Raw genomic sequence first — 27,177 nt, 5'->3', positions numbered from 1 at the left:
GTTCAGCACATACACTTAGGTCAGTTTGGAAAAGTTGGTGACAAGGAAGTCAATGATACAGACTTCACAGATCCAGTGCCACACAAAGTTTTTCCTTGTGCTATGTCTGTGGATACATTTGCACTGGAAAGCTCTAAGTACTTGTCCCTAATTGCTAATGTGATGAGGAAGAGAATAACCAGTAGCGTGAATCAGCCTACAATTCTGCAAATGTGAACCCATCTCAGTGATAATACGCTTGTCCTGCATTGCAAATTATTGGAGAAGGTTTTTTCACAACCTAGTGTGAAGCAAATTTTTTGCCAAAATGTAAAAATTTCAAGTCCAGCAAACATGAATAACTTTCTGTACGTATCACTCTTATTGTTCCGAGTTTGTCTATAATTTTTAGCTTTGCGTTTTGTGTGATCTGTCACCACTGTCTTTGTATTATTTACCTTACAGTAATAAGTGCCTTGAGGCAACTGTTTGTGATTTGCCACTATATAAATAAAATTCAAATGAATTGAAAATTGAATTGATTGCACTATTAAAGCTTTCTTCGCACACAATGAAAGGAACTGAGATACTGAGCTGTAAATGGGCTTCGGATGGGTTTCTGTGTACAGCAGGAGAGAGCTAAGGTCTGGTGTTGGCTGTGGTTCAGGATGTAGAGTGGCTCAATAACCAATAGAAATAGAAATAGAAAGGTAGTTAAACGCCTAGTTTCTCTGGCCTGCATTTTGAAGTGTTCTTGTGTAAGATACTGAAACCCCAAATTCCTCCCAGTGTCCGGTAGGATAAGTGCCAGAATAAGTGACTGTGGCTTTGTGTAAAGAACTTTGAGTGGTCAAAAACATTAGACAAAATAATAAAGGCAGTGAGTTTGCTGTTTTATTTTATAGATTAAGTATTCTTGAGCCACTTAAGTAGCTTTCAGTGCTTATGCTGATGCATCAGTGCTGCATGTATGAATCATTGTACGTCACAATTTCTCCTTAGTTTTTCAAAATAATATTAACCAAAATTCTAACCATTGTTACACTGACATGACTGTTAATACCACTACATAGCCGAAAGCATGTGGACGCCCCAGTTCCTGTACATTTTCATATAAGAAAACAGTTCCTGCCTTAAAAGAGGCCTGTGTGGGTTGGATTAAGGCAAAGAGTCTGTGCATTTCCCTGTTCTCAGTCATGTAATAAACAAGTATTTATTTCAAGCTGGTGTAAATTGAACCCACAACCCACAAAAAAATATTTAAAAATCACAGATTTGGATTTTTGGGTGGTGACAAAAATCGTTATATTCCTAAAAAACCCTTAGCAGGTTTTGTTTCAATTGGTGGATGAAAAATCAACCACTAGGACCTTTTTTGGTTGGATTAATAAATAAATCTTAATAACCAAGTCATGTGTTCCTATTAACCTCTGTCTCCACTTGAAAAGTAATTGTCAGGACAGATGAATCAGTCACTTTTGTCTGGCAGAACAAAAAAATAAAGTCAATTTCCAATATTTTAGAGCCTTTGGATTTGCTCTTCATCAGATGTGCTAGTATCTTTGTGTCCACATACTTTAAAGGCAAGTACATTTTGCAACGGCAGTTTAAAGAGAAGTCACATACAAATCCTAATTCTGAAATTTAAAGAAACAATATAAACTAGCACACTCACAATATATTAAAAGAAAAACAAATGTGCCTGTTTAAATATTTTACTTCGTTTCTTTCGACGCCTCCTCCTCATCCTCTCTCTCATTTTGAATCTGTTTCTTTCACCATTTTCTCGTCCCCTGGACCTCTTTCTCGCTCCATCCTCTTCTCTCTCTTTTGGGGGTGGAGGTATTATGTGATCGTCAGGGGAATTGAACACAAGAGCAGAGGCAGCAGCGGCCCGATGAATTATTGATGGGAATCTCAGCGTGACCCGCCTCGGTCTGCTCACTTCACTTCTTCTTCACCTCACAGCCGGGTTAACCAGGCAAAATGGAGGGAGGGAGGAAGAGGGAGAGAGGGAGAGAGGAAGAGAGGAGGAGGAGGAGTCCATTGTTTGGATGGAGGACAGAGTCGGCCCGTGACTGCGACTGAATTATGGATGACAGGAAAATGATGGGCAAATTGGTGTTGAATCAACGAACCGCTATTCTAATACTTCACATGGTTTATTCAGAGTAATGTGCATGTAATGATACAACAATGATCCCTCTTTTCTCCTTTTACATACCACAAATTCAACATGTATTCATATTGCATCTCTTTTGCACTGTGAAGTTGCTTCGTATGGAGTTTTTCACATTAAAAGCACCTCAGAAAACAGGAAATTAGGTAGAAAGGGAAACTAATTCTAGATTGCACAGTCTACATATCAATAGGATACAGTCATTGTTGGTTTGGTTGTTTTAGCAGAAAATAAAATACAGAATATGATCACCAGGGTTTACCTTAATGTTTCCAGAACACAATGATTCCACTCAGAGTCAAATTGTGCTGAAAATCTGAGTGACTGAACCTAAATATTTTCCATTTTATGCATCCTGCTGCGAGCAGACAGGGTGCATTATTAATGAGTCGGACTCTGCTTTATGACACAGATTACCAGCAGTTACTGTCTGTGTGTGTGTGTGTGTGTGTGTGTGTGTGTGTCTGTGTGTGTTGTCTTACAATTTCAGACTGTGGGAATACAGCTTGTGTCCGTTTTCGGGGTTTTTGTTCTGACCTCCTGCATATTCACAGACTGCCATCGATCTGTAATAATGGATTTCAAGCTGCTAAGAGGAGACTTGTGATGTTTGTTTGTGTGTCGGTGTGAGAAGCTTTGACAGATGCTGTTATCTCTGTCTCATGCTGTCGATAGCAGTTTTCGGTGGCTGGAAAGTGAGATGTAACAAAGTCTGTCTTCAGGTTTTGGGAAGTGAATGCAGACTTCTGTGTCTCCAGCAGGTCTGATGGGTCTTTCCGTAATAGATGGCTGTACCTTCTGGGTCTGAAAAGTGAAGTCCATGCAGATGTGTCTTAAACCTACATTTGTTTTAATGGCCAACTCTTCTGATTTTAAAGAAGATTGTGGAAAAACCTTCAACTCCTCTATGAGCTGAGCAAACACTGTCCTGATGAGGGTATGGGTTCAGTCACTAGTTTATAGATGTACTGAGTACAACTTGTTACTTCTTGTGCGAATTATGCTCCTCATCAGCATCCAGAAGGATGATTGCTGTGTAACTGAAAAGCTGCTAGCCTTCGAGCAATCCCTTGATTTCTTAGTCTTATCGCTCATCACGTTTGGTTTCAAAACATCAAGTTGGTGATGGCAAAAACCACGAGATTGAGGTTTCACAACATCACAGTGGCTACATCAATCTCTTATATACGGTCGATAATGGTTTTGAAGACTACAAGACTGAAAATATATAAATTTTCAGGTTGTGAAGGTAGAAAGAAGGAGCTTTTTATCTCTATGACACAAAAAGCTGGTGATGACATTATGCTGATAATACACACTATTTTCATGGTGGGCAGTGTAGATGCTGTGTTTTGGATGAAGCAGTCTAAATCAATGCTTAATAGAGCCTGTTACTGTAGGCTCTTTATGTTACAATGTAAAGCACCTTGAGGTGACTGTTGTTGTGATTTAAGGCTATATAAATAAAACTAAATTGAATTCAACTGATTCATATCAGTTGATCCTCTTCATGCATAGAGTTGACAAATCTCATGTAAGGCATGATATCTAAGATGCTTTAAGCCGCCTGGCTGCTGTTGCTCCACATCTGCAAGCCACTTTATAACCCACCTTCACTTGAGCTCCTCCTTTTTGTGCTCTTTTCAAGCTGTTTCAGTCTTATTGAGTCTCATGTCTGTTACCACTGATGTCTACTCTGTTCTGTGTGCTTCATATTTTCATGTACGCACTTAGAAGGACATGGAGATGCCAGAGCAGAGCTTTGCCACCATAATATATTAGTTATTATACTTTTTTTTTACTACAGTGGTCCCGACTGAAATAATTGTAGTGTCTAAACCAACCTGGTCCCATGTCAGAGATATCCAAAACTTGATCTTTGACTTTGGTGTCTTAATACACCAACAGCAGCGATATTCAATGCCGAGGCCAAACACTAACTGTGTTTGTAAGTATGACAAAGTCTGCATACGTTGGTCACTCCTGACTTTCAATGTTTTTTTGGTTGTGCCTGTGCATTTTTGTAACAATTAGCTTGCTTTTGTGTCTAAAATTATGGAAAACTCACAACTCGTTTGTATGTTTTGTAAGGTTCAGATAATCAAAAAATTATGACTCTAGAGGCTCTGGCTGCACTATATTCATTCAGCAGAGCACCAATCTCCTTTTACAGACTCTTTCCAACCTTCACCGTTCCCAATAAGAATATCAGAAGAGTGGTGTAGAGATTTTTTGTTAAGACTGTCCACACCAATTATGGTGCTATGGTGTTGCTGGGGCAGTAGAAGCATTGCTGGGGCTGCCTGAGTGGCTCGGGTTCAGGGGAGAAAATGGTCCTGTCGCCTCTTTATTAGGACGGTCAAATCAAATGTGACACCCGGACCATGAACTCACTGAGGCCGAGTGCTCAGAGAATGCACCGTGGACAGTCGACGCTGCAGCAAGGACGAGAAAACAATCCTGAATCATGCTCAAAAGGTCAAATTAGCTTTCTTTTCATAAATTAGCCTAACTATGAAAATTTGCTATTTATCGGTGCTAATATCTTATATTTCAGTATAGTTAGAAACTACTCTGACATTAGGTGCAATGAAATGTATTATTGAGATACATTATGGGAAAAGTAGTATGCAATGTCTTTGGTCCTATAGTATTAATTTATAGCATTCCAGTCTTAATTTCTTACCATTCATTTGGAAATCTGCCTCTTTCAACCTTAGGAATAAGACTTACTCCGCTAACAGGTCTGCTTTTAGCTAAAAAACCTCATAAAGAGTTCAGGAGTGTGTAATAGTATAGAGCTGCTGTAGTCTGGGAGACACTAACTCGGGAACTAGCATGAGCGAACTCTGGCTTCTGCCAGTGGATTACAATTACAGGGTTTTATTTGATCCCATCTGCAGGTTCTAAGCACCAACAGTTAAGTTAGCTTATCTATGCACTGTTCCAGTTACTTGGGTTTCCATATAAAAAAGCTTCACAATACTGTAATATGAACAAAAAACAGTCAGACATTGCAGTTTAAAGCAATTTTCCCAGTTTAAATGATACCTGTCTACATAGGAAACATGTCTCCCCCTGCATGCTTCCTACAGCTATATTTAAAAGAAGCCAATTAGTTATCTTCCAATTCATATGGTACCCTGGAACCTATTTCAAGAGAATAATAATAATAATAGTAAATCTATTAAAAGTATGTTTTCATGGCCAAAGGTCCTCATCATGGATATTTCTGGAATAATGGAAAGGCTACAGTTAAAAGGAGGTCAATATTTTAGTGACTGGTATGTAAAAGCCTGCAATTTGGTCGTGATGTGTAAAGACAATACAGTAGATTCCATTAATCCTTGAAGTTACAATTTAACAAAATGTTTCTACACGTATAATTGGGAATGAACTGCTTCTAGTAACAGACTAAAAATATGGGAAACATCTAATGATTGTGACACGTAGAACAGCATTTGTGATTAATTTCAACTATTTTTGTCCCTGTTGGCTGCTGTTGGATTTATTTTTTAACCACATTATATATCTCAAGGGGTTTTTCAGGAGATTGCAGAATGTGTTTGCTGACGTTATCCAATCAATAGTGAGGCCCTGCAGCAGTTTAGGTCAGAAGTAGACTGGAGGAGGTGCAGGATGTGAGGCCTTATTTGGTTTGTGCTATTTTAGTGGTTGTTAGGATTCATTTATTGATCCACACATGAAGCAGCACCTTTGAATAGACCGATCCCATTGATGACATTTTCTGTTACTTTACTGTAGTTATCTTTGTGGGGTTTGTATGTTTTCCTCCTAATTTTCTTTTTCTCTTTGTTTCCTCCATCCTGTTCACCCTTCCTCCCTCAGCTTCATTAGTATTGGTGTCACTGCCCGGCTGAAATAAGTCTGTCCAGAGGCGTAATGAGCAACGACAGGCAGGACAAACCTGTCAGGCTGCAGGCAGGGTTTACTGTGAAAACACAGTGTTTAAGGAAAAAAGGAACATAAACGCACAACAAAAACCTTTAGATGTCTATTTTATTATCACCTAACTCAGTCATTCCCTTACTCCAGACTGTATTTGGAAATCTGAAAATTTATCTTTAATAACAACTGTGATCATCACATGAGCCTGAGGTGAAGTGTTGCCCTCTTTGTGTTTTCATTGCTTCACATTGATCTTCTGATGATTTACTCGTTCTCTATTAGCAGTTTTACTTTCATACTAGCCACTGAGCCCTTTTCTTTATTATTATTATGCAGTTTTAAATTTTACACGCTTTACTTTGCCAAGAAAAAACAGAGCATCAAAATATGTATAGATAATTTATAGATTATTTGCTGAATAGAATTAATTATAATTATTATAATTTAACTTGAATTTCTTGTTAATGGTTTCTATGCTTAATGTTTATATCATGATAAGAAGAAGTAGAAGAAGAATCCTGGTGCACAAGAACATCTGATGACAGGCTGATTAATTTAGCTTAGAGTAAAAACATTAATTTATTACAGGAAAAACTGTGTCAGTGTGTAAATATGGATTTTTTAAACACTAAAATAGCCATGAGACACAGGACTATTAAGCTTAAATTCAGATTTTTAATATCTTTCAGTTTGAAACATTTCCAACTCATTTTACTTCCCCCCCACTTACTGCTCAAGCACAATTTATACATCAGAATGCACCAAACTCATTTTAAAGTTTTCATTTTTCTTGTCAGTCTGTGATATTTCAGTTTGCTGCTTCAGCTGACAGTTATGCAAATGTGCTGATGTGTATCTATAACCGATCAATGCTCTGATGGTCAGATACTGAGATCGGACACAAACAAGGAAGCTGAGGCACATTCTTGTTTGTTGTCCTTCCTGCTCCAGCCTCTGCTCATGCTGTTGTTTTCTCCTATCCTGTTTTCCTCTGAAATGTGTGTGTGTGTTGTTGTGTGTAAAGCAGCAGCAGTTCGGGCTCGGCTGTGTGCGTGGATGGATGACGTGGATCGATGGCTGTAATCCCGAGCAGATTAAAAGAGCATTAATACTGGCAACGATAACGTAAACGGTGTGGACCGAGATCTCCATTGATCTGCAGGAACCTGATCCAGACCGGTTCCTGGAAGAGACGGGGGAGGGGGTTGTAGGCCGAGAGAGCTGACAGCATACAATAGAGAGAGAGAGAGAGAGAGAGAGAGGGAGAGAGAGAGAGAGGCTGTATCTGAAGCAGTCTCCTGCTGCAAAACAATAACAACAACCTGGACACTTTAATGTGCAATAGTAGACGCAGCAAACTACTTATGTGAAAGGCATACATGCAACTCAGCAAGGAGCCTTCTGGAGCCAGTGGCTCACTACATAACGATCACAATAAGAACCTGAATCACAGTACAGGAATTACTTTATTTGTGTGCTGGTTTGTGCTGGAGAATGTGGCTAAAATGGTTTTGCACTTGGATGCAAATCAGGACTGAAACAAGTTTCTCTTTCTGGTGTTTGGAGACATTTACATTGACTGTTTTCTTTAGTCTTCTGTGGATATGTGATATGAGAACAGCATGTTTCCCTTTCTTTGCTTTAGTGACATTCACTGACTTTGGACCAAATATTGATATGAGTATATATTGTTTCGATTTCCCTTGCAATATGTTATTGATACACTGAAGCCAAATATATCAATATCTCTATACGTAAGTATGCAGCTGCTCTAAACCGATTCCCTCACCAGTTAGACTCAGCAGTGACATTAGTTTTTGGTTTCAAGGTTGTCTTTTAGTAAATGCTTTCCCTGTTTAATGCTCCACATGGACTTCATGCATCCAGAGCCTGTTCGAATGTCAGTACTGCACTGCTACCCTTTTCTACAAATTCTGCATGTTCATGTGCAGGAAATTTGCTATTTTAATTCCACATGGCGGCGCTTATAACATGAATGAAGGGAAAGCAAATGAAATATGTGACAGGAAGAAACTCACAGGGGGAAAATGTGACAATTAAAATAGTGAGCTAGTCAGTTTTACTGACATACTCTTGGTTTTTGCCTCTTTTTGGCCAGATTAGTCAATGAATATTCTAGAGATGGGCCCAGGGGTCCACCCCACTTGGAGCAGTGTTTTAGGTCAAATTTTAGATCTCAATATTTTTATTACATAACAGTACGATTTATTAGGGAGAATGGAGTAGTTCCCCTTCTGGAAGGAGGAAACGGAAGAGAGGACCAGACTTGCATTAAACAACATTATAATCAGCATCATAACATATGAAAAGCATTTTCCAGTCAATATCAGATACTTTAAGGCTGAAAATACATTTTGATGTTTACTTGTATCATAGAATCGCTGTGACATGATACGGGTGTTATTGTAGGCAACATATCATGATACAATATGAAAGCTGTTGTCCATATTCCCACCTATGGGAGCATGCTAGGGATGTTTAGCGAAAAAATGCTCCTACAGTTGGTATTGACTGGCATAATAAACAAGTGTAGAGTTGTCACTCTGATAAAACACCAGTTGTGAGGCACTGAGGGAATAGGAAATAACTGAGGTGTACACATGCAAAAGACAGAGAAACCAGGGAGTTTGATGGCCTATACCTGTGACCAAGCACATGGGAATTCCAAGTTCAGGGCAAGCAAAGAGGCAGTGCTTGCCCAGTGAAATCTAAAGATAGGCATCAGTTAAAACCAGCGAAATACAAGCAATCGCTCTGTTTATATTATATTATATTGGCTGTTTGCATTTTTTCTATAAATTACCAATGTCTTGTGGCCACAGTTCACTATTGTCTCTGGGCTTGATTCAAAACCATTGGCCTCTATGTCATTTTCAAAACATGACTTTTATTTTTAAATATTTAAATCCCCTTGTAGATATTGAGAGTTAACCATGTCATGCAGTGCTCTTATATATTTCAGCTGTGATTTTTATTGTTATATCAATATTTTAATACACTTTAAAAAAAAAAAAGAGAGAGAGATATGTGATCATCACTGGCAACCACTCTGGTTTTATTTTATGTTATATGCTTGTCTTTATGCAAAAGTCACTGCACATCAATAGCATAAAATTATCTAGTCTTTTGGAAATAGTGGATTTAAATGGAATCAGGTTTTACATTTAAAGTTCAAACATTTAACTCTTTTTTCCCCTTTTTTTAAAAAAAAAATCTCCTTATAATTTAAGTTGTTTTTCGTGGAAAACTGTTAGCAACAATAGTTTTATTTTTGTATTTAAAGCCACGTGGACTACCATTCTACCAGTTTAATACACCAGTGAAAAATGTTGTGTTGTTTAGGGGATGATTTTTGCAGTATTGATTCTCATCTCATAACCATTTGCAAACCACTATGCATGTCTTGATAGCACAGCTTTTACATTAGAAATTGTACAGCATGTGGTGCAGTAATCACTTTGCAAGTCAAAAACAAGAACATAAACACAGAAAAAAATACATAGATAAAAAATATATAGATAACATGTATATAATTGTACATACACACACAGGCAGGCAAGACAATCTTCATGATCACAGAAAATAAGCACAAGCAGTTGAACAGGGCAGTAACAGAGCAAAACACAAGAGTACCTGTTTACAAAGCGTTATTGGGAAATGAGACACAGGTGGGAACAATTACTCACCTTAACTGTTCAGGAAATAAAGACGAGGATTTCAAAACCACAATTCAACACAGGAGAAAACCTGTGAAAAGGGAAAACTAGAGACATTTACAAATAAACATGGGCCATGACTGCCTAATTTCTCTTTGTTCTAATGTATGCATGAAGCCAAATTTCCTCTTTTGTTGAATCTTGTTGTTTTCTACTTCATGATTTCTTCTTGCAGTAATGGCATTTTCTTTATCTCACCTACAGAGCTTGTACTTTTTGTTTTGCTGACCTTTTATTCTTATCATTTGTGGTGACAAAGTCCAAATCAAAGCCAAATTTACAGAGAAAAGAAAGCCAGTGTTGAAGGTCAGATTGTTCTTATTTTTCTTCTGTGCTCACCTCCGCTCAGTTTGGTGGTAAAAGCATTAAAAGCAGCCAGATTGATGCGTATCAGACAGATGGGTTTGAAGGGAATCCTCCTCTATTTGATTGGGCCACATAACTGGATTCATTTAGCTGAATCTGTCTGTTATTGGATTATGTTTCATATTGGATGGATGGGATCCAATTGTAGATATTACAACCTTTAATGGAGACAGGTTTAGCAGGAGAGAGCGGGCAGGAGCTTGTCAGAGAAAAAAGCCGAAGATAAACACGGGAAATAAAGGTACAAATAAGTAAGAAAGCAGATTACTGATAGATTTGATTTGGTTAATAAATATTAAACTTTTTGATCAAGATTAAGCCATATTAGATCAGATATTTAAATCTAAATACAATTTTAAAAATACATTTTCAGACTAAACGTAAGTGAGCTGCTTTGCATCTCTCAGAGCAGGAAACCTGATCAACTCAAATCGCTCGCCACTGATCGTTTGGAGACAAACATAGCGGTGAGCGGTTTGCCAGGATGTACGTTTATAGCTGACCAACCTTCTTTTGATCAATCAGCGATTACAATACAATCTATTGATCAGATACTATTATCTTTCTGCTCGTGTTTGCTCTCTGTTGGACAGTTGTGCTGTGAGAAAGAGCGGCGATGACTTCAGGCCTCCAAAAAACATTACTGATAAGAAAGAGGTACTGAGAGATCAGTTAACTCATCACCTATTATTGTGTGTGTGTGTGTGTGTGTGTGTGTGTGTGTGTGTAATGTCCAAACAGAGCTTCCCTCTGACTTATCCTCAGTGTCAATATTCAGCAGGTTAAAGGTTAGTGGGTGTTTTCTCTCAACATTTTCATTCTTTCTCTTGGAAGGATGTTTTAATGTAATTTTTTTTCTTGCTCTTATTAACTTTTATTTACTTTGTTATATTTAAACCCTTTGAATGCATGGGTTTTTAATCATTTATACAGGGATATAATTTATTATGTGTGTATTGTAAATCTTGGTGGAAAAAAGCGAATGTCCTTGGTTTATGTTGTTTTTAACTTTGGATGAACGTGAGTTTTGCCACTACAATTCTCATGATGTAAACGGGAAGGATGCTAACATGGAGTCATTGGTTTAAAATTGCCTGGTTTCTTAGCATTACAAGGAACCTATTAATAAAGATGCTATGCTATGTTAGGTCCGTGAATATGAGGATCTAATATAGTAACAGGATTATTGGTTTTATTTTTATGGCTGGTCTGAGTGAACCCACAATGTATAAAATATTGTTCAGGATATAAGAGAACAATTTGTCAAACAGATCAGAACCTGAAGACTTAACAGCAGTGATATCAGGTTGTATATTTTAGGCAGTTTGTGCCGAATCGTGTACAGACCGGAGGTCTAGCGATAGTTCATCTGTTCTTTATTATCGACCTCTTAGGTGTCGGTATTCGCCAATATTTTCTCCCTTGGTCTGTGTTAAGTTCTCTGTGGATAATGGCCAGTGTCTGAGTCAGCAGATAAAGATGTAGTTCACGTGCGCCTTATTATCCCTCCTTGGTTCTGGATATTTATATTGCGTTCAGCCTCTGTCAGGTTGTCCTCTGTAGTCCCTTCAGTCTCCCTTTTTCTGGTAGACTTTCTATATTTTTTCTTTTTCCATACTATATTTTTCCTCTTTATAGTATTTTTTGCATCCTCCTGCCTCATAGAGCTGCGAGGCTCTGCAGTTGGGTTCACCCTGTTCATTGCAAACATACCAAGTTATTGGAAACATATCTATAAAAACACAGATTTGTAACGTACTCAAATGATTGTCATCATGTTTATTTAAGTATGAATTTGAACAAAGTTTCCTTAGCTCCTGCACGGACGGAACTAGAGAAGACGGGAAGCAAGTGAATGAGAGAAAATGAAAAATTAGAGAAGAAGGCACAAAGCAAGACAGAGGGTGAGTGATGAAGGTGGATGACATCAAACTCCTCTGAGGCCATTTCCTCATCAGCTCAATGACATCACTGAGTCACCAGTTTCTGTGATTGGTCAGCCCGTTTGTCCTGGTAAACAAGTAGAGATACATTAATGTGTGTGCGTGCGTTTATGTGTGTGCGTGCGGGCGGGCAGAGAGACCTTTGTCCGGTGATGTCACCACAGACTGTGTGGACATACAGATTACACACTGATAAACCATCTTTGCACACACACTGATTCAGTGATTACATACTCTGAATACTCTCTCTCTCTCTCTCTCAGACTCTCTTTGTTCCTCGGTACATCACTCATAAAACAGATCAGTCTGTAAATGTGGAAACCCTTCGGTTACATTTTCTGACACACCAAGACTGAACACGGATGGAATAATTAACTTTAAAGAACTTGATCATGTCACAGGCCAAAGTAAAGCCTCAGTAAAGTAAAGCCTGAACCCAATGCATTCACATCCTGTGGCATAATTTAATGCTGTTTTGTCTGATGATGCTTGCGTCTCCAGGTGGTTTGCAGGCTTGTTAGAACACTGTAGTATTTGGAGATTAACATTTTCATAAACACAGCCGAGTCTTAGGATTCAGTTCAGGCATTTCAGCATAACGAGACTGGTTCAACTGCATCAGCAGGATGAGTACGGGCAGCTGACAATAATTATAGGAGGTCCTCCTATTCTGATTTATAGCTTCTTTGGGATTAATGTTTCTCTGAGTTTTAGGCTTTGGGTCACAACATAAGCAATGTGGGAACCCATCGCCTGTCATATGATGAATTAGCCTCTGTGGGTGATAGCCAGTGTTTCAGCTAAAAGGCACAGAGCCAGCAGATATACAGATAACACATCTCCCAGCCAAGATTTCCTGTTGTGTTTCCCAGTTATTTCTTACAGTCCATATATGAAGGCAAATGCTTTTTAAAAAAAGCTAAAGAGTTGTCAGGTGATTGCATTTTGGCTATGGCATTCCTTTTTTTATTTGCCAAAAGCGATTGGTCAGGGAAACCTGTTCCTTGTCAACATGTTCTGTGTATTTTAGACAGACACATCTACATGTCTTTATAGACACAATACAAAAAAAAGATATAGTTTAAGATCAAAGGAGATGAAGGTAACAAGGATTTGTCTGGTTTAGAGTCTAACAGAGTGAGTGCTGCTTTATTTCTCAGCTGACTTACTGACATACACTGTATTTTTAAAGGAGACATCAGAGGATAAACTGTTACAGTCTCACTCATGCTCTCGAGTGTGTGTCTGTGTGAGAAAGAAGCACAAAGAGGCTTTAGTCTGTGTCTCCATTTCCGGTTATCTTCTTAAAACGGAAGCAGGAAAGCACCATGGTGCATTAAGCATGACCACACACACACACACACACACACACACACACACACACACACACACACACACACACACACACACACACACACACAGTGTTATACAGTAGTAGAGTACTCATTGCTAAGTGCTACAGTCCTGTTTCTGAGTGCTGAGATATGATGCATCAAGTATGATTGCCAGGCTGACATGCTGTGCTTTAGCTTCTGTCTTACACATTACACACACATATGGCTGCCGGAGACCTGGTTCTACATTATTATATCAGTCTGTGTGTGTGTGTGTGTGTGTGTGTGTGTGTGTGTGTGTGTGTGTGTGTGTGTGTACGGGTTCGTACTATCCTGGTGGGGACCAAAATCTGACTTTTACTATCCTGGTGGGGACTTTCTGCACCGTGGGGACCAAAATCCAGGTCCCCTCGGGGTTGAAAGCAATTTTCACACTCAAAATGCGGTTTTACTGTCAGGGTTACAATTAGGTTATGGTTAGGTTTAGGGTAAGGGTTAGGGTTAGGCATTCATTTTTAATGGTTAGGGTTAGGGTAAGGGGCTAGGGAAAGCATTATGTCAATGGGATGTCCCCACGAGGATAGCAAACCAGACATGTGTGTGTGTGTGTGTGTGTGTGTGTGTGTGTGTGTGTGTAGTTCTTTTTAGGTTTTTCCGAGGTCTTTTCATTCAGCAGCCCACCACTGTAAATAAGGACGTGTTTGTAATGATTGAATGTAACTACCAATATATTAGCCATTGATTTGTGAAGTTCTGTTTTGAGGTCTTGAGATGAACATTCAAGCTGTGTTTACAGAACACAGCTTGAGGGCTGAGGGCTGGGGGCTGGTTTGCCATAGATGTCTGTAGGAGCAGAGGTCATTTTGTGACGTTTTAGTAGAAAAGTAATAAAATAAAGACATAAACCTTGAGCACATAGCAGCAGATTACAGTTATAGTACTGAGATAAGCAGACAGCATTAAATGACAGTTAGCAGTCATGGTTATTGCAGTGTAGGGGCGTGTGACACCGCGCCAGGTTCGCCCACATTAACAGCATCACAGCTGATTAACGACTGAACCCAAACAACGCTCGGCCTGGTCGGCCCATGACGGAGTGTCGAAGCGTCCAAAACATGGCGCCACACACAAGCCTGGAAGTGTGTGTTGAAGGGCGACTTTACTACTTACCCTGCACTTATATGCCCTTTGTGTAATGGATATCAGGGCTTAAGTGGTAATGGTGCAATAAAAAAAAAAGAATAAAGAATCACAGAGAGAGGGAGAGCGAGAAGGAAGACGTGGAGAAGGAGGGGAAGGAGGAGAGAGAAACAGTAAGGTAGGAGGAGGAGAAGGTGCAGGGAAATGACAGAGAGGCAGCGGTGAGGAGACAGGAAGGAAGAGGAGAGATGGAGAAGAAGAAGGGAGGACAAGGGAGAAGATAGTTAAAAAGATAATGGAGACAAAAGAGGGGGGGAAATGATGGATCGGATAGAAAGAGGACAAAAGATGAAATAACGATGAACAGAAAACAGAAGATGGCACAAAATCTACACACACAGATGCAAAGAAAGGCAGGGAGAGAAAGAGAGAGAGAGGAACTTCCTTTTGTGCAAGAAATCCTTTTTTGTTTCTTGCTGAATGAAGCCTGTCTGTCTGCAAAGGCCCGACAGACATCTGTGGCTTTATATTCAGCTGTATTGATCCTCAAACTCTCTCCGTCTGCGTCTCGGTTTCTTTTTTCTCAGTCTTCCTCTTTTTCCTTCCATCTGCCTCCGTCTCAGACAGAGGAAAAGTAAAATGGCAGCTGCAGTTTAGTCAGAATCATTGATTTTAATACAGAGGTGGTTTCACACAGAAAACAGTGGCCTGTGATCAATATGCTTTGGTGATCAGTTTGACCTGTGTTTACTGTGAAACTATGTAAGTAATACGTATTGAACCCTGACACAGAGTGATTTGAGGGCCTCTCACTCATATCAATTATCTGACATGTGTTAACTGTGAAGTTTATAAGTATACAAACATTTTTGCACATTCCAGTAAATATCTGGTGGTGACATGACCCTCGCTTCAATTCTGTGTTAAAGCCATTGTTTGAGCTTCTGGGCTTTTTTGATCTCTGGTGTGTTTTTTTATTCATGGCGTCCAGCTTATTAACTAATCAGCCCTCTACCCAGGCGTAGCATCATTGCCATCGTGCTGTTGGTTTGTTAGGAGGACTGAATTCAAGTTTATCTCTGTAGCCTGTGTGTGGGGTCAATTCCCACAATTCATCTCTCTGCACCATGCAAGCAGACACCACTGTGCTACCTGGAAAAACTTCTGCATTAAGTTAGCAAAAAGCCTCCAATCATGTTGCAGTGTGCTTTGATCTTAGGGCTGCTAACTACCTTTTATCACTGGAATTCACCGTGTAATGTTTGCTAGCCAGGTGTGGCAAGTGAAAGTGAGAGATTGAGTCTTTAAATTTGCCAGTTCCAAATGTTAAATATACATAAGCTACCCTGACTTCTTACATTACTCTTACTCCCAAAAGTTTAAGAGCATTGCAGGTTTAATGACAGCTGCTTGACTGAATGCTGAAGGATTGATTTGAGTCCTCTGTGTCAACATTTTGACCATTTTGGCCCATGTTGTTTGATTTTTTTCTTTTTGGAGGCAGAAGTGACCATCTTTGGACGAGAGGGCACAGTTCTACATGTGTGATATTTTTGGTTATATTGGTAAACAGACTTTAATCAACATTATTTATGAAGGGGTTATGTATTAAATAACTAACTTGTTTTACAAGTATCTTTATGACTCTGCATTTTTGTACCCACATTATAATAAATCCAGTCCTTTTTGGTCACTTAAGATTTCTTTACATAACTGTAATGTTATATTTGCTGCAATTTCTGCTTTCCTCTAGACCATATCTCTAAAAGTCACTGTGCCAAAAGCTGATTGCAACTTCTATCTTTTGATAGGAATTTTCTTTCTGGCTGAAGATGAATCGATATAATTCATGACTGACACGTTTGGCAGATTATTGGCCAACAAGTCATGTAAAACAGTTTTCTGTCTTCCTTTAGACTATAGAAGTTTCTGGGAAGAACAGCCATCGGGTCTGATCCCAGTAAACACCTTCCTTCTGAGTTTATGTCCTCAGTTAAATCTGAGTCTGTGTTTGTGACGTCCCATTTCAAAACACGAAGATGCAAGTGATGAAGATGTTCATCTTGAGGCTATGTCCATCTTTTATGGTGTTTACAGCACAGGAACAGATACTTGCTCATTAGTTAAAAGTAAGTAGTAGCACATTAGTAAAATACAACAATTTCACAAAAACTGAAGCCTTAATGTAAGTTCCAAAAGAGTTCAACCTTCAGATGGTTATTATGACAGGGTAAACTGTCCATGAAGACCAAATCGGATGTTTGTAGCAGTCTCTAAACATGTTTATTCATGATGTAAATTTGAACATTTTAACACTGGAGTCTGTTAGGACTGATTGTAGCCAGTATAAAAGATCACTTTGGTTTCTAAAGTCCTGCTTTACGTTTCCATCATCACCGTCTTGGTTGCAAAAAACAAGATGGTGTGATAATGAGGTTTCTGTTCGGGGTTCTGACTGTGAAACCCACGCAGTCAGTAGTTGTTGACTTGTGATTGAAGGGTTTTTAGCCAATAAGCATGTGGTTTCATGTCACAGGTAATCTTTATCCTTTATTTATGTTGAACACATGTATTACTGCTTTTTATTATTCTGGCTTATAGTTTTCCTATTTTTTGTTTTTACGAGTAGAAGAGAGGGATTGTGTATTCATCTCTAAGCACTTCTAATACTGGTGATCTAAAACTCAGCCCTGTCCCTGAGCTGTGCCCCGTTTTATCCACTGTCATTCAGACCACTATATTTCTGAGCTGTCACACCGTCCGACAGGAATTTGTCACTATTTTGTGAGCGACTCGTCCATTCCCTTTATGTATTGCAATGTGGGAATTGGTGTCCATCAGCAGCTGGACTCCTGCATGGCACTGTGGAGACTGAGGCTGTCACGGAGGAGCTGCCAGGCTGTGATCTATCTCTGTGGTGGAGATGAAAACAGTCTGTAATGACTCTGCTGAGCTCCCCTCTCCCCGTCTGTAAGATGAAACCAATGCTCGCTGGCTCGCTCACTTCCTCCCTTCAAACTTTTACTCTTTATAATAAGCTTCATTCCTATAGCATCATACAACGCAGGAGGGAAAATGAAGGGAAAGTTAAACTTGGTTTTAGAGCTAGACCATGTTTTTTATTCTTAAAGATGTGAAAGAAAAATCTGGGCTTTAGAAGGTTTAATGTATTTCCACTTCAACCTGTAAGTTCTCACCAAATGTGAAGCAACTGTCTTGAAACTGCACACATTTTCAGATGTTCATTTTTAAAAAACATTTCCATAACGTATTTGAACTCAGAAAAAGGGTGAATGTGCATGCATGATTTAACTTTTCCTGCACAACATAGTAATAATATATTCACACTAACAATTCTGGTTTGGTTCCTGGTTTGTGGATGTTCATGCGTTGGAAACAATTGTTTCCCCCTTAGTTCATTTACTTTTGAGTTTATGTTATTGTATTATTATTATGTAGTAGCAGTAGTAGTAATAATATTACTACTACTAATAATAATGATGATCATGAAAAAAAAGTTACAAAAACTAAACAATATGCATCTATAAAAAATGCAAAACTTCAGAAAACTAAAGTCCTTAAAATTACAATTTAAAAACTTGCAAAGAGCAATACACAGAACACAAAATTGTCATGAAGTGCAGGTTTAGGACCCAAATGCAGGACTCAAAGGTTGATATATGAACACAACTGGGGAAAAATGAGCAACAGGTGAACAGAATATAGGGAAGGAATGCAAAGCTAAATGCAAGACACGGGAGACAAAATCAAACGGCAAGTAGTGACCCAGTACACAGACTAACCTAGACTAACAGATGTTGATTGAAAATGAAGCCCTCCTCTTTTTTGGTCATTATGTCACGTTCTCCTCATCTTTGATAATCCATTCCTCCTTTCTGTGTTTCCTATCTTTTTCTTCCACTCCTCTTTTTCCACTCAGTTTTCACTTATCATCACGGGTGTATCTGAGCTCCATATCTGTGTTTTCACTTTGAATGGCTGCTTCAATAAAACATCAACTTGATGTTTCTATTGACGTTTATTGGCCCTTGACTCTTAAAGCGTCTGTATGATACACTGATGAGTTTGCTGTGAGTGTTACCAGCTCTTGAGGCTCTGCACTTGACTCAACCCCCCATTCAAAAATGAAAAGAGAAAGGGCTTTAAGGTGGAGTAGTGCCTCTCAGCTGCCATATTGGAAGACTTGACCTCATGAGCTGAGGTGGGAGAGAGAAGCTGATTGTGTTTTTAAACAGTTCAGCACAGATGTGCCCAACATCTGTGTTTGACCTGCGATTCAGATACATAAGATCAGTTTTTATATCAGCCTTCTTCAGAATTGGTTAATAATTAACTTCAGTGAAGTGCTCTTAAATGTGTGTTAAAGTGAGGGACTGTCAGCTGGATTGTGGCCCTTTCTTCTGCAACAGCGGTGCTCCATCCTTTGTTTTGTGCAGATTCGCATCATGTATTATTAGTGAATGTAGTGCGGTTTCGATCTGGCATTGCACGGTCAAAGTCTTCACTTATCCAAGCAATTAATGAGCATCTCAGAGCCCATGCTAGGTAAAGCTGGTGGTTTTTAGCTCTTCACTGACTCAGGTTGTGCACCTTGATATGTTATTCCCACCAGCTCGCTGGTTCTGTTGGTTTTTGTTACTAATATTTTAGCTGATTCAAAGAAAGAAGCAAAGTAGCTGTAGCCATGAGATCTACTACCTGACCTTCCATGTCTCTTCGTACAAAGAGCTCTTTGTAGTTGCCACTAGAAAGGTGGTAACATATGCATTTTAATGTATATGTACAATAATTCAGCAATTTTTTGTAGTCTATTATAATATTGTGTGTTTAATATTACTAATTATACTGTTCTTTAATGTTAGTCACACTAGGAAAAACAGTGAGAGCAGACTGCAGCATGACTAAAATTAAGTCTAACGATTGGTCTGAGACCACTCGCAGTCAGGTGTCGCCTTCAAAGTGACTTTGGTGCATCAAGATGGCTAGAAGATGACAATAAGACTGGGTCGGCCTGCCATCAGTTGTGGGTGAATTGGGCCAAGTGAGCAATTACATGCGATCTGTTTGCAATAAAACAGTGTGAAATTAGCAGAAATCACAAATCTGTTGCCTTTTACATGCAAAGAAATTCTATTTAACTACATCTGATCAGAGTCCAGCCAGAACCTCATAGATCTGAAACAGAAGTTCATCCACAAATAGTGACATAATTGCAGCAGTATAGTGATTTAACAACAAAATGGCATAGGTGGTAGAGTCAAGTCTCCTATTGCAGAGACTTGTCGGAAGTCGTGCTCATTACTGCAGACTGATTCAGACTGACTTGTTGGCATGTTGGCAATTTGTCTCCATTTAGAAATTAGATGGCAACTATTTGTAAAACCTTCATTAGTCTGTCTGAGAATGACAGTGGTCACTCTGAATGTAACCACAATTGTTGGAGACAGATTGCCTTTCAGAGGTGAAGGTGTGGCACACGACTAGTTGGTCCTTTTACCCACTTGGTCTAAAAATTTAGACCAATTGACCACCAACATGAAGTACCTGTGCAAACTCCAAATAGCAATAAAGTCTGTTTATCAAGACAAAAGCCATTTCTGTAGCAGTCTGTAAACATGTTTATCGCTGCTGTAAAGAGTTTGTGGAGACTGACACACTTTTGGAGTGAGCCTCAACTGCTCACTAGAGAAACTGCACCCAGAGTTTGCAGCTTAGCAAAAAAAATATTCTCTGCTCTTTGACTCTAAAACATGTTTTTGATTTCACATCAAATGGATCATAGTAACTGGCCAACCCTTAATGACCTATGTCTGTTTTAATAGAACTGAGGTAGCTGTGAAACACAGTCTTGTTCACTTCACCAAATTACTTTTAATAGCCATACTGAAGTATTGAAGATGTATCACCCATCTCAGAAACTAGAAAAAGTTCATCCCCAGCTAGACTGAAGTTTTCCATTAGAATCAGGATTATAATATCTCTGGTGTGCTGTCTAGCAACAATTCAACAACAGAAGTAAACTGTTATTGGATGACTTAATCATTTTTTATAAACGTTGCAATTTAGTATAAAAGTGGAAAATTTGCAGTGCAGATCAAAGACTTTAGATAATGGTTAGACCATAAAAGCCTTAGTTCTATTTAAGACTAACTTGTGACTACATAGATGACTATGGTGAGAGTAAATACTGTGCTGGAAATGCTTTAATTGAGATTTCAGTGATGATTATTCAGATGATGTAAAAATGACATGACAGCTGATTCAGAGAGAAAAAAACCGGGAGTGATTCTCGGTACTTTCTGCTGATCTCGTGTGTAGTTAGAGACACATTTAGCAACACTCTGATGTCTAGAGTGGCTGAGAAAGCTAATGAAAGGCAGAGGGACCCTGCCTTATTGATCCCATTGATTCAGTCCTTACCTTTAAAGAACACCCACCCCCTCACCCCACCTTTACTCTCACCCCTCCTCAAACCGGTAAACCCCTTTTGAATAATATAATTGTGTGTTTGATCCTTACTGTAACCTCGAACAGAAGAGGGAGCGGGTAGAAAAAAAAGGCTGAATGAACCACCCAAGCGTGCTTCCATTGAATGTCGTGTGTGTGTGTGTTCGTGTGTGTGTGGGTGTGTGTGTGGGAGGGGAGGGAAGAGGGGTGGTTGTGTTTGATTGCTCCCTTTTTTTTTTTTCTTTCTTTTTCTTTTTTTTTTTACACGTAGATGTGTCTGCACTTTTTTTAAGTTTAAAAAAAACTTGTGTGGGGTGAACTGCTGCTGATCTGCTTTTAATTGAGCTACAGTAAGCAGGAAGCCAGAAAGTCAGAGAGAGCACATTTAAAATCTATTTACAGCATGGCAAACTACTTTAAATGGAGCATCTTTAACAAAGCCTGGCAGATAAAAAATATTAGACCACACCTCTATAGGTGTATAAAAACGAGTACCTAGCCATGCATACTGTCTTTACAAACATACAGTTTCATTGAGTTCAAGTGGATGCCACAGTTGCAACAAGTCATTCCAGCCTAGATATTCCACGATCAGCTGTAAGCGGTATTATTGCAAAGTGTTTAGGAACCCCAAGAAGTGGCAGACCACATAAAGTTACAGAGCAGGATCACCGACTGCTGAATGACATAGATGAGAAACACTCTAAGATTAACATCTGCGTAAAAAACGTGCACCATGTTGGGGTTTTTCCATGGCCAAACAGCTCAGTGAATTATCAGAACACAGATCTAACCATCCAGGGTACCAATGGGTGTTTCTGTTCCTCTACATCACAGATGTGAAACATAAGGCTCATGGGAAAAAATCGACCCAGCAAAGACTCCGACCTGGCCCACTGGACAGGTTTGGAAAATGTGGAGGGGACTTTTAAGTGGATTTTCCAAAGGTTTTGTATCTTTTCCTATTAATAAAAACCTGCCCTGTGACTGAAAAGTAATTAAGCAATATATAAACAATTAAATGACAAGTAAGTTCCTATTTTTTAATATTTTAAATTTCTCTGTTTTACATTGAGTTCTGTGAATTAACAAAACTTGGTTTTATAATTACATTAGTCTGGGCAATGACATAATAGAGCTTTCCTATAATTTTATACATTTATTTCTTATAATTTAAGCCTAAAGAGTCATTCTCACAGATTCGTTTCATTTACTACAGCAGCATTTATTCATCACGTAGAAAAACTGAGACTTATTGTTGAATTTGTGATTCTTTTGCATACATTAAGATATATCAGGATTTAAATTGTAGATAAACTTCTTAACACTGACAGAAATGGTAGTTTCACTGTTGGGTGAACTTAATATAAAATGAGTCCCATAATATAAAATGAGTTTGACTTCCCTGCTCTGTGTCACAGATGTTAACACTGAAATGCATAAAAATTCCTTTTAGAAACTGGAGTTTTTACAAAGAAAAAAAAAAGAAATTAAATTTTAAAATTGCATAAATACATTTTTATAATTTGTATAATTTTTCCTACATCCATAGATTTTTTTAACACTGATGATGTAGAGGTCTCAAAGCTCACAAAAACACTTGCATCGAACATGCCACACTTTGCTTCACTGGGCTGAACTGGTGCAGCTTTCTCCATGATGATGCTACGATATCTTTAGGCTGCGGCACTTGAAGTGGTGTAAAATTGATTTGGTTGCAGCTCTGAAAATTCCTCGTGGATCATCTAATTTTTTTCAAGAGTATGTGTACAGCCTACTAAAAGGCTTTCCATCTGGGAGTGTATGATGCTGAAACTTCAGTCTGTGGTGGCTTTGACCGCTGCAGGACTCTGAATGCCTCGGACTTGAATTTAAATGTTTTAGTAAATATTTCTTTTGTGACATTTTATTCTGAAATCAACTTTAGAAACACATAAAAACAACAGTTACAGGGATTATGTGCTAAGCAGGGGTCACATATTTCTGATAAAAAGCTGACTCTAACCATTTCATATTGCTTAAGATTTCATTGTTTGCGTCTTTTCAGCCTTTCAGTAGAACTGAAGCTGTGCATGCTTTCAAATTCACACACAAAATATGAAATATTATTTGTCAAAGTCCAGAACATTGTTTCTCGCCTATTAAAGCCAGTGTAAAGCCAGGGGTACCCCCCAAAGAAAAAACAAACAAACAAACAAACAAACAAACAAACAAAAAAACAGGTGTAGCAGAAAAATATACATTACAAAAAGCTGATAAACTACAGCAGCAGTATTAGAAACAGGTAGCAATGAAAGCTGTTAATAAGAAGTATGAAGAGTGGTGTACCTCCCTCAGTCTGTTAGCTCACAGTTAAATATTTTATCACAAAGATCATCCAGTAAATAGTCGTGTCCAAAGTCCAACATTTGCCTCTAGTTTAAACTTTGAATTAACAAACCTGTGGCACATTTTAAGCCCTCTAATTACCTTCATATTAATAACCAACAATCTTTAAAATCTAATTTGAAAATATAAAAGGAGTCCTAAGAAAATATAGGAAATAAATGCACTGTTTAAAAAAATAGTTAAATAATTAGGAATATATATGAAACAGGTTAAAAGGTGCAACATGCAGAGCGGGTACAGAATAAAGTCATTAGTTGTGATTTAAAATATAATTATTGATATTTGTTGTACATATCTCTTCTCTACAGTCATGATGATTCTGAGATGACTCTCTGACTCTCCCCTTTCTATCTCTGAGGATGAATATATTTTGTCAATGCGGGTTTTTTGTTTTTTTGGTAACAGCTGCCTTCATTTTCAGAGATCAACAGTGCCACCTGTCAGTGATAAACTGTAACTACAACCACAAGACTGACAGCGAGAACAAAGGAAGAGGAATCTCTCCCTACATGATTAACAGCACAGACACAAAGACATTCACACTTATCTCCAGACGTCTTTTTGAAAGGAACCTCCTGAAATTCAACTCAAAGGGGGAACATATTTCAGAGTTAAGGCAGTTTTTCCTAGAAAAGTCAAAAAAGTGTTTCCAAAAATACCAGAACCTGTATAAATGACCCGCAACGAGGTTTTAGCCAGCAAAAATCACCAATTCCTTTCTTAGTCAGATTCTTTAATTGGTGTTTATTTTACTCATGTACAATATTTCAGGGTCATGAATGGTCAGAACCAACAGAAAAATGTCTCTCAGACCAAGTAAAAAAAAAAACAAAGTTGTCTTTATGGTACAAGGACTGATTGCATTTACAGGACTAGTCACTCCTTAAAGGCCGGTTCTGAACTTAAAAGGTAATATTTGGGGGAACGGTGCATTTTTAAATCCATCTGTTCCTGTAATGAGACAGGGAAACAAATAAAGGTACTGTCCTTAATTAATTTAATCTGTTGTCAGGTTGCTAAACGCTGAGATACAAAGCTGGGGGAGGGATGTCGCTCTGTGTGTGTGTTTACAGAGAGGATAGTTTCCCCTTACATAATAGTTTTGTTACTGAATTGAGTCCTTAACCTGATTCGTATTGATCAGCTCTGACTCGTGCATACTTAATTCAGGGAGGTAATCAAATCAAACACACAGACCTCCTCATCCTCCTCCTCTGCCCTCTCTGGCTGTGATACAGCAGCAGACACATTTCAGGTGTTAATCAGTGACAGGAAAACTACAGTTACTTCATGCTGGAAAATGGTGGTCCCTCGGCACTCTGATCTAGTCAGAGAGGGTCAATGCAAGTATCGGGCTAAAATGCAGCTCTACACCAAGATTAAGCAGACAGCTACAGCCCAAAGTAATCCAAATCTTTGATTCAGGCTGAGGTCGTACATGTAGAGGCAGTCAGCGAAAACAAACACTTACAGGCATCAGGTTAAAAACAAACAGCTTTAAAGGTCATACACGAATAAAAAACCCAACAAAACCAGAAAATCACAAAGAGCTGCTGAACTGCAACGAGAACAAAAAGTGGCAAGAAAGTCGAGCAAGTAGGAGGTGAAAGACTGGAGGGCTGTGTATATGTATTAGAAGGGCTGATTGGCTAATTGGGGACAGGTGTGGTAGACTTAGCACAGGTCAGTCTACCTTCAACTTGCTGGAAAAACATCACATAGAAGCTTGTTTCTTCCACTGAAACAATCAGATAGTGCTTCCTTTTGAATTATGGAAAGAATTATGGAAAATAAATGTCTGCTTTCCTCTCATTAAGGATGCTCCAGTGTATCTTCTGCTAAAGGAAGTAAAAAAGAAAGCACTGGAGTAACTTTCCTTACTATTTAGAGAATCCTACTAGCTGTTACTGTGGATGTAAGAAGATATTGCCAGGCCACTTCACTAAGTTAGGATCCTTAAAGTTTAAAGCAGACATGACAATAAGAATGAGTGACTTCAAATATTAAAGGTCACTTTTTGAGCATTACATAATGTGCTTTAGGCAGGCCGATGCAAAACTAAAGGTTTTTTTCTTCTTTTTGGAAAAAGGTGCACAGAAAAAACAAGTATACCATCTTAACATAATCAGAGGTTGGAAGAAACGCTCACAGGAAGGTGGCAAGTAAAGCAAACACAGTACACAGTCCTGATGGTTTTAAACAAAATCACACATAAGAGTATATCTGTCATAATTCAACAGATGAGAATTCAAAGTTCTGGTTTTCACCTTAAGGTAACCTGATTAAATCCACCATTTGCATCTTGCCTGACTGACTGCAGGGTACTGAGAGGAAACCTGCTGCTGTCTGCACATATTAACCTTTCAAATAGGTGTTGATGGCGTTTTACTGTTGTCTATAATACCCTTGTGTATTTTTTGCTATTAAACTCATTAAATGAGGACTGTAACAATGTGAAAAGAGATGAAGAGACGTCAGACGAAGACATTGTAGTTTCATCTGGTTTTTACTGAAACTAATATATATTATGTAAATATTTGTAATAAGTGTTTCCCTGATGTTTCCTTATGTGCAGATGTTGATTCCTGCTCTCCTTCAGCCTATAGAAACCACTCCTGTAGGAACTTATTAGTGCTGTTAGTTTAGTCAGGATGTGTGAATGATCAACGTCCTTCTCCTGCTCTAAATAGTGTAGGATGCTACATCCAGCCCTGTGCTGCAGTGCCTTTTTGAGTCTGTCCACACAAACCTTCTGACATGGATTTACCTTCAGTCTATCTTTAGGATTTACTGGACCTGGCTTTCAGTGTAGTCTTACTCCGGTTGTTCACTTTACACAAATAAAGCTTGATTGGCAGATTTTACCACAGTCTATACAACCAAATCCATCAGGAAATGAACCAAGTAGGCTAGAGGTTAAAGCACACTTAGATACCAAACGATCATGCAACTCCTGTGTTTTCTAATCAGTGAAACATCACAGCATGAGCCATGTAAGTAAAGTTCAGCCCGGTGGCACAATGGAAAACATGGCGAGACAGAAGGTACACAGATCAGATCAACACAGGAACATGAGCGTCTGTAAACAAGACCTTCTGTTTGTGTTTCATGTGAGGGACACTGCAAGATCCCCCTCCAATATTTAACTGTTGTTCAAATACAAACACTAACACTTTTCTATTTTTCCCCTCTTATTTTTTTCTTTCCCCCACCCTCTCACACTTGCTTTGCAGCGTGCAAGAGGAAGGAGCAGGACACGTCGAAGGACCGCAACAATACGCCAAAGAAGTCACGGCTGGTCTTTACCGACTTGCAGCGGCGCACCCTGCTGGCCATCTTCAAGGAGAACAAGCGGCCGTCCAAAGAGATGCAGCTCACTATCTCGCAGCAGCTGGGCCTCGAACTCACCACCGTCAGCAACTTCTTCATGAACGCCCGCCGCCGGAGCCTGGACAAATGGACAGACGACGGAGCCAGCCCTGGCGGCCAATCTTCAGCGTCAAGCACTTGTACCAAAGCGTGATAATAGAGAGCGAGGAGGGGAATGGGGAGTCGGGAAGGGGGTGGGAGTTTTGGGGAGGGATGGAGGGCGCGGGTTGAGGTTTCGTCCAGTTGAAGCGTGGAGGAAAACCAAACTTTTTACTTTTTTTGTTTGTCTGGTTTTGTTTTGGTTTTTTTTGCTTTTGTCAAGAGTGACAAACTGAGAGAGGGGCTGCTCACTGCCACGACTTGTT

General features: G+C 39.0%; 1 protein-coding gene across 1 annotated transcript in view; it reads left to right on the top strand.

Moving 5' to 3' along the window:
* The window catches only part of onecut2 (one cut homeobox 2), a 36,116-nt gene extending 9,141 nt beyond the window's left edge, over positions 1-26,975 (top strand). Inside the window, exon 2 of the mRNA XM_063463684.1 lies at positions 26,677-26,975. Coding sequence (XP_063319754.1) covers positions 26,677-26,966 — 290 coding nt within the window. The 3' untranslated portion in view covers positions 26,967-26,975. The remainder of the gene's footprint in view (positions 1-26,676) is intronic.
* The last annotated feature ends 202 nt before the right edge of the window (positions 26,976-27,177 follow it).

This window comes from Pelmatolapia mariae, linkage group LG20 (genome assembly GCF_036321145.2).
Source record: "Pelmatolapia mariae isolate MD_Pm_ZW linkage group LG20, Pm_UMD_F_2, whole genome shotgun sequence".
NCBI classification, from domain to species: Eukaryota; Metazoa; Chordata; class Actinopteri; order Cichliformes; family Cichlidae; genus Pelmatolapia; species Pelmatolapia mariae.
Note: the sequence above shows the minus strand (reverse complement) of the source record. Positions and strands in the feature narration are given on the sequence as shown.